The sequence below is a fragment of the Dermacentor andersoni genome, chromosome 7 (genome assembly GCF_023375885.2).
Source record: "Dermacentor andersoni chromosome 7, qqDerAnde1_hic_scaffold, whole genome shotgun sequence".
NCBI lineage: Eukaryota > Metazoa > Arthropoda > Arachnida > Ixodida > Ixodidae > Dermacentor > Dermacentor andersoni.
In genome coordinates this window covers 90,325,251-90,344,952 of record NC_092820.1, presented here as the reverse complement: position 1 = coordinate 90,344,952, position 19,702 = coordinate 90,325,251, and the positions used below count along the sequence as shown (strand labels likewise).

At 48.1% G+C, this 19,702-nt stretch overlaps 1 protein-coding gene across 3 annotated transcripts in view; it reads right to left on the bottom strand.

Moving 5' to 3' along the window:
• Positions 1–19,702, bottom strand: part of LOC129385712 (uncharacterized) — a 117,256-nt gene that overhangs the window by 70,139 nt on the left and 27,415 nt on the right. For 2 of the 3 annotated variants that reach the window (XM_055072702.1, XM_055072703.1), the window contains one exon: positions 4,121–4,331. The exons of the other annotated variant lie outside the window; for it this stretch is intronic. In XM_055072702.1, coding sequence (XP_054928677.1) covers positions 4,121–4,331 — 211 coding nt within the window. The remainder of the gene's footprint in view (positions 1–4,120; positions 4,332–19,702) is intronic. 3 annotated transcript variants of the gene reach the window in all.

Here is a 19,702-nt window from a genome sequence, read left to right as displayed (position 1 = left end):
GCCCAGTATACCTCGACGAATTACATAATACCCACCATCTTTTCGATCATGCCGTCACAAAAGTGCACGTAATCAAAACGTGCGCCACGTATCACCCAAGCCAGCCACCCCTATCTCGCAAGAGCTTCGACGGAGGGAGAGAGCGCATACGCTACGCAAGGCCGACGCAATCAACGCGACTAGAAACATCTATAAGACACTCGAATAGAGAGGTGAGAGAAGGCACGCGCCAGAACACCTTCTCAGACCTTGACACACGGCGAGCATAGCGAGAAGGAAGAGAGACAGCCCTAACATGAACCAAGGGATCGGTCACCTCCGTCCTCAAAGACATATCTGTGGCCACGGCAGAAATCGCAAGAAATGTCTAGAAGATTCCGAGTTTTTGTTCATGCCATGGGAGCCCGACTCCATGACAAAGTTCCAGAAATGCTGGCAGAGGCTATAAAGCGCCGTGCTGGAATCAGAGATGGTCAAAGCTCCCACCCCACTAGTGAAGAGATCTGCCGTGTAGACCGACAGTCTCACTCCCCGCAAAGCTGGCCCACGAGTTTCTCCAGCATCTGCATTTCCGGAAGAAGCTCCTTCTTCGAGATTTACCTCATGTTACGCCGAGGACATCTGGCTCAAGACCAGCACTGGTGAATACGAGCGGACACTTGTTACTCATCTTCGTTTTGTACTGTACGTGTTGAACTCTTAGTGCTTGTCGTTCAATAATAACATGATACCGTTAAGGGCCCGTGTCGCATAATATAGGGCGTCGGCGTCCGGCGTCCCGCGTGCAGTATCAGACATCGCTCTGGCAAAAAGAATTTTGAACCACACGTACTGAACCACGCAGGCCTTCCATGTGGCGCGAGGAAAATACTGGGCTAATTGAATTTCTCAAACTACAATACGTAGAATAGTCGTAAACTACGACATAAACACAACCCACGGATATGATAGCGATATGATGGCTCAGATTACCTAGCTCATACCATACCACTGTTTATTAAACATGCAATATCTCCCATTCACCATCTAGTGTCGTTTACCATTCCTCGCGCCTTGAATACCTTGAGCTTACCTCGGGCCAAGTTCATAATCCAACTCCCATTGGTGACAAAAACGCAAACTCATACAAGCACCAGACGCAAAGAGAAATGGCATCTACCTCGACATCGCACAACGTATGGCTCCCAAATGTTGCATTTCCTCGTTCCAAACACCCTTCACACAAACAAATGGTACACACAAAATATGAAATTAAACGAAAAAAAACAATTGTTAAGCAATTTTTTGAGCATGTGGTGGGTTCAAACCCAAATTAGGCTAATAGTTTTATATATTTTGCCATTGTATAAAAAGAAATACTGCTATGTATTTTGTTTGAGCTTCATAAATTTGATCGTAGTGTTGAATTGAAATTATGTTTTCATCCTTCTGTTTCTGCTATACCGCTGTTTTATGCTTTTGTTACTTCTCAGCGCATTGTATATTTTAATTTTAATTTGTCTTTGATTAGGTTAAATGTGCTTCTGCATTGTGTATGGTTCCTTCATTCATGTATGTCAAATTTTACTTTTTGCCCTTCACTGCTGCCATTTTGTACATCGGCCCCGGACCCCGTCAAGCTGCTCCAAGCCGGTTTTTTCCCCCGGCCTTTTTCTTTTGGAGAAATAAATGAATCTTGAATCTTGGATTGTAATTTGAATATACGAGAACCTAATTCTGTTTGGCGGTAATTGACACAGAAACCCCTTTTAACGCGCTAGCGTTTTCAAGCTGCTGTTTGAGGCCTGTCTTAGTAGTAGTGGCGAGGTCTCCTCGGTTAGTTGCGCACCATCAAAAATAAAAAAAAAACACAAAGCTCGCCTTCGTACTTTGCGTTCGTCGCCAGCATTTCTCTGGGAACATGACGGTTACATAAGCTGCAGTTTTGGCAAGCGCGAGATGCAGTCAGGGACCTTTGAATGCTATCTCGTTCCACTGTAAAAGGCGAGGTTTAAGCTTCCTCCAAATTTCTTTTCGAAATTTTGTTAACACTCACCTGAATTTTATTGTGATGTGTCTAGCCAAAGTGTTCATGTTTGAACGTAACTGCCATATTTGAAGAGTATATTTTGTTGAGTTTTGCAACTCTTGGCTCTGACTTCGTCTTCAGACCACAACCGGGGTTCGGTGGCGCACTAGAGGGCATTTCTTTATTTTTCCGTGCTTTCATGGGCTTATTTTTGGAGGCTAACCCAGATTTTGAATTTGTTCCGGTGTTGGCGCCTCGTTCATATGGTGTGTGAAACATGCCCTGCAAATTTTCTATCACGCCAAGCATGAAAGTTTTGATGGGCTTTGCTGGGATTTTCAACGTGGTATCCACTCCACTAAAATGGTCATTTGTCTATGGCCCGGCGAGCCATTGTTTTGGCCATTGTGGTGATTAATCTAGACAAGCACAAATGCCTCAAAAAGTGAGAGTGAGCTTGATCGATGTGATAGCTCAGTGGGTGTACACTGGGTGGGTTTCTTGACACTCCCTAGGTGACTTGATTCGGTTTGTGCGCGACCAAATAATGTTTAGACCTACTGTGCAAACATCTAAGCGAGAAGAAAGGGGATTAACCGAGGGGCCCGATATTTATTAGTCATATCATAAGAAGCCAACAAACACTGACAGCAAGGACAACATAACGGAAATTACTTGTGCTTAATAAATGAAGTAAAGAAACGATAAATAAATGATGATTAAAGTGGATGAAACAACAAGTTGCCGCAAGTGGAAACCGAACCCACAACCTTCGCACTTCGCTAAGGTTGTGGGTTCCTCGATTCCTCGGTGTGGGTTCCGCGGTAAATCGAGCCCCTCGGTTAATCCCCTCTCTTCTCGTTTATTACATAACGAGGGTCTTAACTCCGGCAACACTGTTGCCTTCGGGCAGCATATGTCGCTTTATTGACCAGTTGCCTTCACCCAAAAAAGATCACGTTCTCGTGACGCCTGCGGCAAAAAGGACGTTCCACGTCCGCCGCCAAGGTCTGTGAGTGGTGGCGCTGGCTAACACTCCCAGGGTTCTACTAGGACACATAAATACCCAAGAACGTGGATGGGAAAACGGCTCCGAGGTAGCTCAATTGGTAGCGCATCGCACGCGAAATGCGAAGGTTGTGGGTTCGGTTCCCACCTGCGGTAAGTTGTTTTTTCATCCACTTTAATTAGCATTTATTTATCGTTTGTTCACTACATTCATTAAGCACAAATAATTTCCCCTATGTTGTCCTTGGTGTCAGTGTTTGTTCGCTTCTTATGTGCAAACATCTACTATTTTACAACGTATAACCTTCAGCTGCTACAAAACGTTTCAAATAAATAAAAATCTTTGAACGACTTCATGAAACCTAATGATAGCCTTCTTGAAGTGATTTAGCAGGCGTTAACTGAAATGCAACGGCCCATGACGTGCCTGCAGCTCTGCGTGGAGTTCCGGCACTTCCTTTCGGCAAAATCACAGCCATTGAGATCTGTCAAGCAATCTTGCGTGAGCAATCTTGCATTGCTGTAGCAGTGCTAAATGGTTTGGGAAGTTCGGAAGGAAGCGCGTGAGATGGGTTCTATCGAATTATGCTACCTGCAACCGTCGTTAAGATGTGTGTATCCACAGCACCCATTTTTTAAGCTGGGATGCAATTTGATTTATGCGGAACATTGGGGACACCAGGCAACAGTTGGCAGCAGACAATGGTACATATAAACTTTTGTATTTATACCTGAACAAATATTTTGTTAGTTGTGGCGCATTAGAGAGAGAAAAGCAAATGAGAGAAAGGCAGGAAGGTTAACGAGAGTTAAAGCCTCCGGTTTCCTATCCTGCACTAGGGGAAGCAAAATGGGAAGTGGGAAGGGAGAGCGCGGACAAAAAGAAAGGCGTGAAAAAAAGTCAGTGGAGTGGGGCAGTGCAATTTCCGCTGCGAAACATGCAGTGAAATACTGTAGTGGAACAGTTAGAATTGTTGTGATCCACTTCTTTCACTTTTTCAAACCTGCAAAAGAAAGTATATGATATATTTTCTCAAATTATTATTTTATGATTTTGATCACGGAATAGTGAATTTGCGCATACAATAGCAGACCCATACTTACCCTGAAATTATGATGCTCACCATAGATTTGAATAGCTAAAGAGAAATGATCGCCTTGTTTAATATCATTCGTCGCAAGTTTATCGTAAATCCGTCTGTTTCTTGTGCTACCAGTCACGCTTGGACGGCCCCCTTGAGCTACTGCTCTGATTACAAAAGAGCGCGGATTTATGGAGTTCCATCCAACTTGCACTGCAGTGTCTGACTGAAGTCTGAAAAAAAAAATATAGGTACTTATCACGCTGTTGAAGTGAATTCTATTTTGTTTTGAAACACGTCGAAATGAATGTACTCGAAAGAAGTTCAAGAACCGCCTACAACTACATGTATGAATTAATAGCTGCACATTTGAGCAAGCGCCGCCCAATGTAAATGAACCTGGGGTGCTAGGCTCGAGGCGCAGATCTTTAGGAGCACTGGCGACGCCCCAAAATAAACGAACTAATGGTATCAAGGCAAAGCTTGTCCCTTGGAACGCCTACTGTTTCATTGCTTTATCTGGATTCCCCTTGGGTTGCCATCGTCCCTTGGACGTTGCCTTATAGGTGGTCGACAAACTGATGCTCACGTGATCATACCGTCTTTGCATGGACGGTGCCTTCTTTCACTTCTTTGTCCTTCAACCAAGTGTACAGCATGCACAAACAAGTTATCAAATTATGTATTTCTGAGAAAAATACTAGTCAATTTATTGTGATTTTTAAACAATTTAATATTTACAAGATATACAGCCATCAGCATGCTTAACACGAATGCTCCACAGTGTGGCCTGCACCGGCTTAGAGTGACGCCAGCGCCTCTAAGTGTTGTGCTTTGTTACCTCGTTATGTTTGCGACGGTATAGCTGGAGTGCAGCTCGATTTCACTGCTAGTCTTGCCTTTCGCTTGTGCCTGACCGGCGGGGAGAGTGCGCTCGCCTGACATCTCCTTCTCGCCAAGTTTCGCTCGTGGCTGCGCTGTCGCGCGCGTCCCGAAAACACGTTGCGGTTTGCTTATCTCGGCAAAGCGAAATGGCGGGCGACAGCTCGCGCGCCTTTCGAGTTTGGCCTCAAGGCTGGCGCTTGAAGGAAATGATAAATGCGAGATGGAGAGCAAACGTAGGTTTGTGGCATTTGTAAAGCTGGACAATAAATAAACATGCTAATACGGTGGTATAGTTGGCTTTGTTCTTCATTTCTTTACTTCCCAGACAGCGCGCATCGGAGTGCTCTCGCAGGTTAGTGTCTGGCTTCCCGTTTATTCCACGCTGTACTGGAGGTCCATTGTCGGGGCGTAAGAGCTGCGCGTGTCCTGAGCAAGAAAGACGCGTGGATGCGATTCAAATTAGGCTTTTAATGTCTGTTTATTGGCGAATAGCGCTAAGGGGAATCTTGTCGGATAAGAAATTGGCTTTTTAAGTAACGAGAAAGACTCTGGCCATAGCTGCAATGTATCGAAGGGTGAACATAAGGCTATAAGTGAACATAAGGCAACTCGACACATACTTCACAACTTGGTGACCTAAGCAGCGGGTCGCCGATCTTATTCACGGCGGCATGCTTGACACTTCGCAATGCGCGTTTCCTATACGTTTTTTTTTGCTATTCTTCAATAACGCAAACTGCAGTTTATATTTTAAATGGTTGTATGTTCCTATCGAAAAAGATTCGGCAGAGACACTCAAGACTGCTTACGTGTGGGGATGCGAAAACGTGTTGTGCAGCGAAGACATAGAGGCTTGGTTGCGGTTTGCGAATTGAGTTCATTCAATGAGAAGCATTTCTTGGCGGACATTTGCCACTTTGACAGTGTCTGTCTGTCTGTCTGTCTGTCTGTCTGTCTGTCTGTCTGTCTGTCTGTCTGTCTGTCTGTCTGTCTGTCTGTCTGTCTGTCCGTCCGACGGACGGACGGACGGACGTCCGTCCGTCCGTCCGTCCGTCCGTCCGTCCGTCCGTCCGTCCGTCTGCATGCCTGGCTGCCTGCCTATGTTTCTAGCCGCCTGGGTCTTGGTGCTCTTATGGTCGTTTGAATAACTTGGCAGGCTCCCCGCGCAGTGCTTCGCATAACATCGATTCCCACAGGGCATGGGATCTGCTGGATTTTCCAAGTAGTGAGTCTTTACTTTGCAGATTTTTAAGCACCACGCAGACACAGACACGCGTGTATGACATCACCGGGAACGTTGTACGACGAATGGTTGCGTCAGAATTTAGTACGAATGACACCGCATGAATGTCGCTCAGTGGCGGCTATATATAGATGAACCACATGTATACAATTGTCTGAAGTGGCGGTGCATGGCTTGCCGTGTGCATACTACAACAGCTTTATGACGTCATCCTTTATGCTGGCCATCGTTGGGAACCAAACAAAACCTTTAAACGTGCTGACTGTAAGCATAACTACAGAATAAGGACAAACCAGTCCAAGTTTGCACGAGAAATATTGGCTCAAACAGTTGTCCGCCACTAAAGCCGTAAAGGCTACTCAACAATAGACCATATTCACGCTATCAATCATGGCATAGAGAAATGTGCGGAATATAACCAACCCTTATATATAGCTTTCATTGATTACGAGAAAGCGTTTGATTCTGTCGAAACCTCAGCAGTCATGGAGGCATTACGGAATCAGGGTGTACACGAGCCATATGTAAAAATACTGAAACATATGCATAGCAGCTCCACAGCCACCGTAGTCCTCCATAAAGAAAGAAACAAAATCCCAATAAAGAAAGCCCTCTGGCAGGAAGATACGATCCCTCCAAGGCTATTCAAAGCGTGTTTACAGGAGGTATTCAGAGACCTGGATTGGGAAGAATTGGGGATAAAAGTTAATGGAGAATACCTTAGTAACTTCTGATTCGCTGATGATATTACCTTGCTTAGTAACTCAGGGGACCAACTGCAATGCATGCTCACTGACCTGGAGAGGCAAAGCCGAAGGGTTGGTCTAAAAATTAATCTGCAGAAAACTAAAGTAATGTTTAACAGTCTCGGAAGAGAACACCGGTTTACGATAGGTAGCGAGGCACTGGAAGTGCCAAGGGAATATATATACTTAGGACAGGTAGTGACTGCGGATCCGGATCACGACACTGAAATAATCAGGAGAATAAGAATGGGATGGGGTGCGTTTGGCAGGCATTCTCAGACTATGAACAGCAGGTTGCCATTATCGCTCAAGAGAAAAGTATATAACAGTTGTGTCTTACCAGTACTCACGTACGGGGCAGAAACCTGGAGGCTTACGAAAAGGGTTCTCCTGAAATTGAGATCGACGCAACGAGTTAAGGAAAGAAGAAAGATAGGTGTAACGTTAAGGGATATGAAAAGAGCAGATTGGGTGAGGGAACAAACGCGAGTTAATGATAACTTAGATGAAATCAAGAAAAAGAAATGAGCATGGGCAGGAAATGCAATGAGGAGGGAAGATAACCGATGGTCATTAGGGGTTACGGACTGGATTCGAATGGAAGGGAAGCGTAGCAGAGCGCGGCAGAAAGTTCGGTGGGCGGATGAGATTAAGAAGTTTGCAGGGACGACATGGTCACAATTAGTACATGACCGGGGTTGTTGGAGAAGTATGGGAGAGGCCGTTGCCCTGCAGCTGGTGTAACCAGGCTGATGTTGATGATGATGAAAGCATTGATAACACACAAAAAACTACAGGGTACAAAGTACCATCTCCCTGCATGGCAGTCTAGAAGCGCGTGCTTCCACCATGTGCCTGAGCACATGGAAGAATTTACAACCAATGTACAATTTGCTGCCTGAGCGAATCGCTCAGCAGCAAAGGCAGTTCAGCAGCAAAGGCAGCTCAGGCAGCTCCTCGCCAGCAGGAGCTCCCAATCTTGTCTTATGGCAATCCAGAGCTGGTCCGCCGTGGTGCAATTCGAGCCCGAGGACCTAGAGAGCCTGAGCTTTATCATTCCTTAAACATTTTCGATTAAGTTGAGATCGCGACTGCCGCTCGGTCACTGAAGCTGCGCTGAAGCGGCAGATCATCTACAAAGTTATGCGCAGCTCTCGCAGTGTGGACGCGGGTGCGGTCATGCTGAAACCAGAAGAATCCCTCCGGGAAGGGCCCTTAAAGTACGTAAGGCATGAGCATATGCTCCAATGCTTCCACTTAGGCATCAGCTATCACACGGCCTGCAATATTGTGGATTGGCCCAGGCCCTGGTGGCTGACCGCACCCCACACGTTGACGGCTGTGCGTCGGCTTGTGTACACGTCCCAGACGAACCGCTTGTCGTACATAAAAAAAATTGATGTGTTGTCCGTACCGTATGGGCATAAAATGGGGATAAAAGGGACTTACCGGAAATGACCAAGACGCCAAGGTTTCTGGTCTTGGTGCCACCTAGTAGAAAAAGTTAATTCATCAGTTAAAACCCCGAGTCTCCAGTCTTCCGGTGTCCAGTCCTCGTGCTCTTGCGTGAACTGGAGTCTCTGGTGGCGATGAGACGCGTCAAATACTGGGTTCCTCACGGCGACCCGGCTTTGCATGACAGTTTCATGCAGCCTTCTGCGCTCAGTGTCCGCACTAACGTGCAGACCAAGTTCATCGCGTATTTCGCGTACGGTGAGGAAGGGGTCGTCGACCAATGCAATGACAAAGAGAACATCTTCTTCTGTGGTTGTTGCCCGCTCCTGAACTGCACGAGCAGAATCATCTATCCGGTCTTCATCTCTGAATGCCCGGACAATTCTATTACCGGTGGAAACGGGCCGCTCTACTGCAGCGGCTATTTCTCGTTGGGACATTAAGCGAGCCATGTAAAGCATAGCGAGGCGTTGTTCTCTCGGTCCTCTTCGAGGCATCTTTAGTCGCCCGCCATTTCGCCTTGCCGAGATAATCAAACTGCAACATGTTTTCTGGACGCGCGCGAGACCGCAGCCACGAGCGAAACGTGGCGAGAAGAAAATGTCGCATGAGCGCACTCTCACCGCCTGTCAGGCACAAGCGAAAGACAAATCAAGCAGTCAAATCGAGCTGTGCTCCAGCTATCGCAAGCCGTCACAAACATACCGAGATAACAGAGCACAACAGAGTCCAGGCCATGCTGCGGAGCGCTCGTGTTAAGCGTGCTGAGGGCTGCACAGTCCCGATATTTTTCAGGGCGAGCAAGGGAGCGCGTGGCTTTCCGTAGTGCCAGCGCGGTTTAGCGGCGCCACAGAGAAGCAGTGCTTCTGGCGTGTGAGAATTCTATTCTCGAGAGCATTGCGTCACGCAAGCACGCGCGTGTCCTCTGCTACACGAGCACCGCAACAAGCGAGCCGTACAGTCGCGATCTTTTTGACGGTGAACACGGGAGCGCGTGGCTTTCCGTACTGCCAGCGCAGTTTAGCGGCGACACCGAGAAGCAGTGCGCATGCGCAGTGCGTCTGGCGTGTGAGAATTCTACCTTCGCGCGCATTGCGTCACGCAAGCACGCGCGTGTCGTCTGCTACACGCGCACCGCGACAAGGGAGCCGTGCACTGCAAGAGCGGCAACAATGTTGAAGTTGAAATTACATTCCACACGATGCATGAATAAACTTGAAACTGTTATCTTTTGCTGACGTTCCTATACTTGTAGGCGTAACAGTGACCAACCCTGTGTCGAGGAAGGTATGTATTTGTTCCCATTACCACGTTTATCAGAGCAGCTGCTGAACTTCAGCATGTCCCGTGTTCCTGAAGACAAGAGGTCGAAAATAGTAAAACTTTCGTTGAAGGAATATTTTCAGCGCTTCATCGGCACATTGGTGCACAAGCCCCTGAAGACTGTCAATAGGATCATCCAAGCATTCAGGAAGGAAGGCCGCATTTCTGACTTCCCACATAGGCGTCGGGAAATGGTAGCGACAGATGAAGGAGACGCGCTTATGGTAGCTTCAGTAGTGGAGAATCCCTTTCAGTCCGCGAGGGAAGTGCGGGAGTGGCTCGATGTGGCCGCTTCAGTTCTAACCCTACGGCGACCCCTCAGGTGCGCTGGATTGCGAAGTTATGAGGCTGCATAAAAGCCCGTTCTGAGCGCTTCGAACAAGGTGTCATGACTGCAATTTGCCGAAGCTCACGCCTTGTGGACTTCCGATGACTGGGGCCGAGTAATTTTCTCGGAGGAGTCGACTTTTTCAACACGTCAAAACCAGTGCGCGCGGCTGTGGCGCTCAAGAAGGACACGGTAAGAACATTTTCTCTACGGATTTGCTTTTGTGTGAAGAACTAAATTTAATATACTTTCGATGCTGTTACGAGCCAGACAATCTTCAGGGAGTCGCGGCGAGCGCACGCACCTGCGTGAACGCGTTGGGCGCGCTGTCAAGACATGATCTCAGGCATCTACACCGCGTCGAGGGCACACTTACTTCGCAGAGCTTCTGGAGCAAAATCTTGGGCAACGTGCTCCTTCCTTGTGCCCACGCCGCTTTCCCAGATGCTGATTGTGTGTTCCAGCATGACCTTGCGCCGGCGCACATTGTGAAAATTGTGACAGAGCACCTAGAAACTCGTAGGGTTCATCTGCTCTCCTGGCCGGCCAAGGGCGCTGACATGAACATCTGCGAAAATGTATGGGGCTGCATAAAAGAAGCCATGGTGCGACACTCTTTTCATTCGGCATGAGCGGATGAGCTGTGGGTAGCCTTGTCATTTGTTGGGCGTGTTGGTAAACTGACTTGGAAAGCATATTTGGCGCAAGCGAACAAAAACAGAAGGACGGCGGTGGGGGTGTCGTCTGCCTTCTGTCCTTGTTCTCTGGCGCTAAATATGCTTTACATTTAGTACCTGTTTGCCAAGAGTGGGATCATCTTACAGCAAGTAACTTTGTGCCTGCCCTGTACTCTTCCCTACCGCCTACAATGGCAGCAGTTGTTGCTGCAAAAGCGAATATGACAAAATAATAAAGAAAATGAAACAGCGATTACTTCCAGTTTACAGCTGTTACTTTTCTGCGTCTTTCATTCTTTTGTGAAAAATGCAGAAAATAGAAGTTCAGACGTTTGCGTTTCCTAGCTTGTTCTCGGCATTGTGTGACCAAATAAACCTGGGAGAAAAGAAAAAGAAAACTAGGCAACGGTTTCCAGGTAATTAGCGTAACGCTAAGAATGAGGAACGCACCATTTAAACTGGAAGCATGTCGATTTTGCTTACAGTGATAATTCGGTCACCGCCAAAGAAACAAAAAACAGCTAGCAGACGACAAGCGAGCGCTCCGATAACGTGATGCGCGCGAAGGGAAGCTACTCCCGTCGCGCATGCGCACAGATATTGTGAGGCGCCGCTTAACTGCGGTGGTAGTATCGAAAGCCACGCGCTCCCATGTTCACGCTCAAAAAGATTGCGACTGTACACGGCATGTTTATTACACTAATTTCTAATTTAATAACGATGGAACGCTCTCCTCCTCTTTCCTCTGCGTATAAATGGTGCTGCTTGCACTCGCATTTCCGATCGCGGATTTGTGCGCGCCTGGTTTTCATACTGGGTATTTAATAGATCGCTCGTCCCTCACAATAAATTCAAGACTGCGAGACGAAGTGGACGCTGGCTAGCGTAGAAGTGGTTTGCCACGCACTTACAGTGTAAGCACGCAGGAGTACCAAAAAACACCCATACAAGTAAGGGGCTAGACAAATATGCTTTATTTTCTTTTACTTTGTGATGCATCTTCCTACTGGATAGCGCCGAACGATTGCTTCTAACAACCGCATGAATCAGTCTTCATACTGTGTAGTCCCGAGCAATCCATGGCTTCTAACAAACGCGAGAAATAGTCCGCGCAGAGCATGTGGCCATAAACTAACTGCCACATCCGAGTCATTTGAGACTGCAGTAGTGGTGCAGTTACCCTGTAGCCGCCACTAAGGAGGTGGGGTTTCACTTTTTTGACAATAACTTTCTATTTTTGCATGTGTGTGCCCGTGATCAGGTCCACAAAATTCAAGCTGTGATTGACTGTCTCCCCATCCAGATTCATACTCGTCCTGTTAGAAACCACACAATTTTGGGTACAGTTGTGAGCAGTCCACTCTTTCTGTGAATAATAGTCCCCAGTTTAACATTGGCTGCAGAAATGGGGCCTATCGTCCCCGAATTTTGTCGGTCGTTCTTGAAAAGTCGCAGCTCCTCCCTGGTAGCGCAGACCATGCCGAAAACGCATGGTCCGCGATCTGCAACGCCGCCGTAATTCTTGGCGCTCGGCGGAAGGTTGTTGCCCGGCATCCGGCGACCTGGATAGTACTTTCGGCCACCGCGAAGACAGTGCTCGTCAATAGCACTATTGCTCAGGGTGAAACTTACGATTTTGCTCAAGCAGTACGTGAGTCAAATCACTTGCCGCGTAGAGAGGTCGATGGCCGAGGCGGTCTGTGTTGATGCCAAGTAACATCCTTCGCCTTTCAGCCCGTTTAGTGAAGTGGCACCGAGCGGGTTGCCACAACTGCTTTCGGCACCTGTTGCGCCTGTAGGCAGCCCGATCTCCATTCTGAGTCGTCCGATATAATGTGAACACTTCGCAGGTTTGTCGGTCAGTGGTGAAACCAAGGTCCTTGTAGGTGTGCGAGTATTCCGATGACGCCACTGGACTGGGCGTGGCCCAGGTTCGCGATGCACGCACAACGCTTGAAGCGGGGGGTAGCCGAAGCGATCGCACGAACTCTTGCTCCGCAGCCCAGTCAAAGCAATTTGCTCGGAAAGCCTAATTTCGGAGCAAAGTCTGGGGTCTGGGGTCGATTTTTCCTTTCCTTGAGGAAAATAAAACTGATTCTGATTCTGGCTGCCGCAGTGTCTCCGCAGATGTGGGTCTATCCTAACTCATTACACAGCCAGCCAACTGACGTTTTGAAAATTCGAATGTTACACTGAAACACTGCGTCAGTCAAGTAGGTGAGCAGGTCTATACCGTGATATTGACTGTTTCTGCCACTGGAAGCGATGAGACGTGTTGTTGCTGCTGCAGCCATGTTAGTGAGTTCACCTCGGGATGGTATGGCGATGTTCTAATTGAGCCCGAGTTCGACTATTAAACAAAACCATCAGCAGCGCTCAGAGAGTGCGGCGCACTCTTCCCACAAATTGGTCTGTGCAAATAAACGTATGCATGTGTACGCCAATGTTGTGTTGCTACCACACTACATCAGGAAGGTGACGGCATCATGTCTTAGACGCAAAGACACCAGCACTGCACCTAACATACCATGTAGGTACATGCCACCAAGCACACTGGGCGGACTCTGTAAAATCAGTAAATTGATTGGTTACCTAATTTCGGGATGTCACAATTTGCCGAACTCAACCTGCCTAGTACTGGCTCGTCAGCAGAGGCAAAAATTTAGCGCATAACAAGGCCACAATTATATTAGCGATAAGATGGTTCCGATAATTGCATCCTCTCACTGGATTCAGTTTATTATTGATACAGCACCTACTGGCAAACGTAATAGGGTGCCCAACCGTTTCAACTATTTATTAGTACAGCGAATACCCTCATCTAAAGTCACCTTCAAACACCTTCAAAACGGCAGAATGTCACGTCCTTTATTTCGAAAGTGATTTCTTATAATACATTCCAGTGTTTCGCATGGCGGCCTGCTTACTGCGTGCTAGGTGTTTTTTGGACAGCTGCGGTTTGGACAGGCGTGTTTGCGCATATACATAAGAAGAATATATTAAACTACCACAGAAGAGGCGTATATGAGCCTCTGGTTGGTGAACAAGTACGCAGATAATATTATCAATACTTACTTTCTTGCTTCCTGTATAAAACCTGGACATTAATAGGCGGCTGTCAGGCATTCGTAAGCTACACCAATGTGTTCATTGCATGGTGAACTATATTCACCACTTTCTAGGATATACTTTACTCTCTTTGACTAACGCAATAAACATTCGCGTATTTGTTTTTAGACAATCCTGTAGAATGCGCATGTTCTATTGCATTTCTTAAATGAAACTTGCAACTTCACATCAGCTCACGAATATTTATAGCACACCTACTCCCTCATGTATTGATTTTCATTTCGGGGATGAATAATTTTTCAAGGGTTTCTTTTAGCCATTCGACATGTGTTACAAAGAAAGGGGCCTTTCAAGGCAATTATTACAGAATGCGTATGGACCAGTGCGCCATCAGTGGTACACAGTACCTAAATGATGCCCTAGACGTGTCGCACTTTGCACGTATGTGTCATCACCATTCTTACCTCAACAAGCGTGACTCTGTCACATTGTGTGACTATAAAGGACGCAGCAGAAAACTGAATGGTACAAGTTTATTGTTTTATTGAAACAACTTGGGCCTACAAAAACAAGAGACACTCAAAGCACAATGACAGTGGCGAATACAGTCAGCGATCGTCCAAATCCGATTGGGGGTCAAGCGCAACAGCTTTTATGCATGAGTCATCGAAGCTTCGAGAGTAATCGCTGGTACCCGCGTGCCTTCCAGCGAGTAGTACACAATTCCCGTCGCTCATGCAATGAGATTATACAGGTTTTGGTGACAACAAACAACGGATAGAGTCATTGACAACGCACGAGAAACTTCCCAACGTGCAGCCGCGCCCTGCGCTGACAGATAACGTTCTCTATTTGCTAGCCTATGAAAAGCGGTCACCCAAGAAAGATAAACAAGCACAATTGCCAATGCCCCCTCTGAAAAAACATCGTGCTGATGCTACAAACAGAAAAGACCGAAAAACAAAATCAGACTTATTATAAAGCGAAAAAAAACAACAACAAAGAAACCAAGTTCAAAGCAACAATTCCAAAGAAGGCAAGTTCAATGTTCAGTTATGCAAACTTCCAAAGTTCCTTAGTGCTTGTTGAACGGCTGAAATCGCACAACATGAACTATTTCTGGTCACGAGCGGTGTCGCATTTATTGGGAAATGCCATCTGGCACGACCTCATAGTCGAATGCGCCAATGCTTTGGATGATCTTGTAGGGCCCGAAATAGCTGTGTAAAATTTTCTCGCTAAGGCCTCGTCGGCTTATCGGGGTACAAACTCAAGCGCGGTCGCCGCACTTGTACCCGACATAGCGTTTGTACCCGCGCTTGTACCCGACATCTATTAGCAGTCAATATTGACTGCTTATAGATAGACGCACAAAGCACTGTCATCGGTGATGTACTGAGCACCACTATCAGTGAAACGCAGCGATGAACAGCCATGCGACCGCGCTGCATTGGTATTTCCCTAATGGACAAAGAATGGGCGGAGAATTGTCAAGACTGACTTTATCGAGAATAGCGCTGCAGCACCCCTGGCAACGGTTCACCGTATGAACTACCTCATCGGTTCCACCCTCTAGAATGTACCCGCTTGTAAGCTCTCGCCTCTCTTTCGGCACTCGCGGCAAAAACTTTTCGCTGGAATGATACCGAGCTCACCGAAGAACGTCGGAAAATTTCTTCACGAGGCCACCAACATCTCGAAAACACTGGAAATAGGGAGCAGAGAATTACACCACTGCACCAACACACCATACTATACCGGAGTTTAATCACTGGGCACGGACAACCTGCGTTTACTACACGAACTACATAAGTTGATCACTTCGATGCAGCCACCAGTAGCATCCACTGCTGACATCCTCCGCGAGAATATTCACCAGTCACATAGAGCCCCCACTTGCTGCAGCCTAAGCCGGAAGCGATGCCTTACGTCGCCGTATCCCACTGTCAGGCTCTTCTTCGCGCCAAACCGCGGTAGCCTCGCAGTTCCGCTGTTCACTACCGCAGCCGCCAGTTTGCCCTCCGGTCCGCCTAGCGCAGCAACAAAAGGAAGCCAAATGTATGGCATGCTCCAGCTGCTGCTACCCCCGCTGGTGCTCATACCGCGACTTGGGACTGGGAGGCTTGGCCGTCAAAGCAACACGTCACCAGCTTGGTGAGCGGTCACGTTGCATCAATGACTACCTCGCTTCAACATAGTGGAGACCCGACGTCTTTCGCGTTCGCCGTCACCAGGACGCCATCTGTCGCCACCGCACCGACCATACACAATCCTAGCTCGGGTCCTGTCCGTAAGCCCACATACAAAAAGCAACAACCGATCGAGGTGTGGTAGCTGCACTTCGATATGAAGAAGACCCTTCGCCGTCAACGGTGACGCTTCAAGATCAATTTGGACGATGCAGAAACGAGACGCTGCCCTCACAACGAAGCTTGGGAGCCAAGAACACGCCAACAAAAGACGACCCGACGACGCGACGCACCAGCCGTGATCTGATACCAAGACCTAACTTCAACGCAAGACAAATAACTGCAGACCTTGACGTCCATCTCTACGGTCTTGAAGTCACCGCGCTTGTACACTGGAGCAGACTATACCGTAATCAGTGGGTTATTCAGCGCAAAGTTGAAGAAAGCCAAGGCTGCATGGGAGGGCCATCAAATTTGGACAGCTGAAGGAGACCTCATAAAACGGGCCGGAATCTGCATGGCAATAACTACAGTTCATGACCAGACCTAACCTGCGACATTCGTTGTCCTGCAACAGTGCTCGTGAGACGTAATTCTCGGCATGGACTTCCTGAGCCAACCCGACGCATTCGTCGGCCTGACGTCAAGCTTCATAACGCTGTCCAATGATCAAGCGATAGTGACGGAGATGTCTTGCATTGTTTTTGAGGACTAAGTCAGCGTCGCGCCTCCTTCCACCATTGTGAATTCTGTCGGGAACGAGACATCCGTGACGTAGAAGGCATCATCAAGGGCAACCAATGTTAATCGCTGAACTGGAGAAATTTGGGTCGAAAGAGGGATTGCTCGAAGAGACGGAAGCAAGAGAAAGTGATGCTGACAAACTTCAGCCAGGAGTTCCAGCACAACAACCAGAGCACGACGATTGCATACATCGAGGAAATTGTGGGAACCAACAAAGCGTTCGTGCACTCAGATTCTGCCGGATTTACTCAGGCGAACATAGTTCCGAACCAGACTTCGACATAAATCCAAGCCCCCCCCCCCCCCCCCCCCCATGAGTAAGCTGCAACTGCTTAGGGTTCCTCCCCGACGATACACAGACTACTTTTCCGCGTCATGGAGGATCCGACAAACACCAGTTGCATCACACAATACCCGAAGTTTGCGCCACATCAGTCCACCAGGACACTTAGCGAGTTTCCATGCGAGAATATGAAGCTATTAGCGAACAATTCCAAAATCCGGCTTGGCGACTGCATCCGGCCGTTGAAAAGCCCCCGTACATCTCCTGTAGTCTTGGTGAAGAAGCAGGATGGGAACCTGCCTTTCGGCGTCGATTGTCGCCGACTGAACAAGACCACAAATTAGGATGTATACCCCGTCCCACGGATCAACGGCGAATGGGTTCGGCTCTGCAACGGTAAATATTGTCGTTGATAGGTATCAACACTGGCTACTGGCAAATAGAAATCTACGAGTGGGATCGCAAATAGACCGCCTACATCATGACAGATGACCTCTGTGACCTCAAGGTCGTGTCATTTGGTCTGTTCGAAGAGCTTGCAACGTTCCAGTGCGTCAGGGACGGAGTGTTAGAAGGATGAAAGTGGCAGACCAGTCTTGTTTACTTGGATGGCGTCGTCGTCCTCGCCGGAAATGTATGGTCACTTTAGGTGGCTTGCGGCAGTACTAGAGGTCATCAAGTGATCAAGGCTCACTCTGAAGCTGGAAATGTGGGGCTGCGCTTATGATGAGCTCCTGATCACGGCCCACTTCACCAGTAAATCTGGAGTCTGTCCCGACCCTTAGAAGACAGCTTCGACAGCGACGCAGTGCGTTGATTCCTTGGCATGTGTGCCTGCTACAAGATCTTTGTGAATGTCTTTTGACGCATCACTCTGCCGCTGGCAGAGATCCATAAATACGATGTCGAGTTCAAGTGGTTAACGCCCCAGCCAACGCATATTGAAAACTCAAGATACGCATGCAGTGGTCGCCCGTAGTAGCGCACTTCGACGTGGACGCGGATAGAGAAATATATACTGAAACCAGTAGCCTAGGCCTAGGTTCCGTCCTAGTCCAGAAGAAAGACGGACTTGAACGGCTGATAACGTGCGCCAGCCAGTCGCGTTCAATAGCGGAGGGCAACTATTTTGCAACCGAAAAGGACTGCCTGTCCAACACATAGCCTACAGTGAAATTCCGCCGTTCCATGCAAGGCAGTCCATTCTAAGTCATCAGCGACCATCACGCGTTAAGTTGGCTGGTGAACTTAAAGGGCCTTTCTGGACGCCCGTGGCAGTGGAGCCTCTGACTGTAAAAATATGACATCACTGTCATCTGCAGGTGCGGACTAAAACACTCTGATGCTGACTGTCCACCTTGCGCGTCCCGTGGGCCCGCCGAGCGCAACTGAATAAGATAGGGCAGATTTTTAGGTACAATACCTGGCGATGAATTTGCATTGCCACAGGGAGTGGACCCAGCACTCAGAATCTTTGCTGAGTACTTGCAAGGAAAGACCGGTGATGTCTCGATGTTATTTAGGCGCGGATTATCTTCACTTTTCAGACGAAACGATGTCCTGCTGATGAAGAACCCGCAGGACTCTAGTCAGAAATGCTTCACGCCCAGTACAGAGGTGAGACAGCCCAGCAACTCTGGTTTCGCCGTAATCTTGGAAGAATACAAGAGGAGTACTATTTGCCGCGCCTGTCGCCGTTATGTCGAGACATGTCGAGACTGCTAGCGAAGCAAGGCACCACCGACGGCGCCGATGATTTGCTACAGCCGATCAAGCCTCCTTGCTGACCGTTTCAGCACATCGAGATTTGTTGGGGCCCTTTTCGAGGTGAACATCAGGAAACAAGTCAGTCGTCGTGGCTGCCGACTACCATACCCATTATGCTGAAACGAAAGCTCACCCTACAGGCTGTGCTGCCGAAGTTGCTGAATTCTTCGTCCAGAACATCCTGCTGCAATATGATGCCCCGGAAGTCCTCCTCACCGATAGAGGGATGGCCTTGACTGATGAGCTGACTCAAACCGTTTTGCCTGGCCAACTGCCTACCACGCGCTGACGAATGGTTTTACGGAGCCCCTGACCGGGACCATCGCCAACATGCTTGCAATATACGTCGTCGTCGAACACAAGAAGTGGGAGGCCGTCCTGTGATGCTTAACCTTCACTTACAACACGGCGGTGCAAGAAACTCCGAAGATCACGTCTTTCAAGCTGGTTTATGGCCGGAACCCCACGATGACTCTCGACGCCAACGCAGTCATACGTCACCGACGAAGAGAGTCTCGACGTCGCAGCCTATGTGCAGCACGCCGAAGAAGCCTTACAGCTCACCCACCTGCGCATCAAGAACCAGCTGGATACCCACAGCCGATACTAGAATCTACGTCGGGTACAAGCGCAGCGACCGCGTTTAGGTTTGTACCCCTATAAGCCGATGAGGGCTTAGCGAGAAACTTCTACACCGCTATTTCTGGCCCTACAAGATCATCCAAAGCATTGGCGCACTCGACTATGAGGTCGTGCGAGACGGCATTTCCCAATAAAAGCGGCACCGCTTACGACCACAAATAGTTCATGTTGTGCGACTTCAGCCGTTCTACAAGTACTAACGAAGTTTGGAAGTTTGCATAGCTGAACTTTGAACTTGCTTTCTTTGGACATT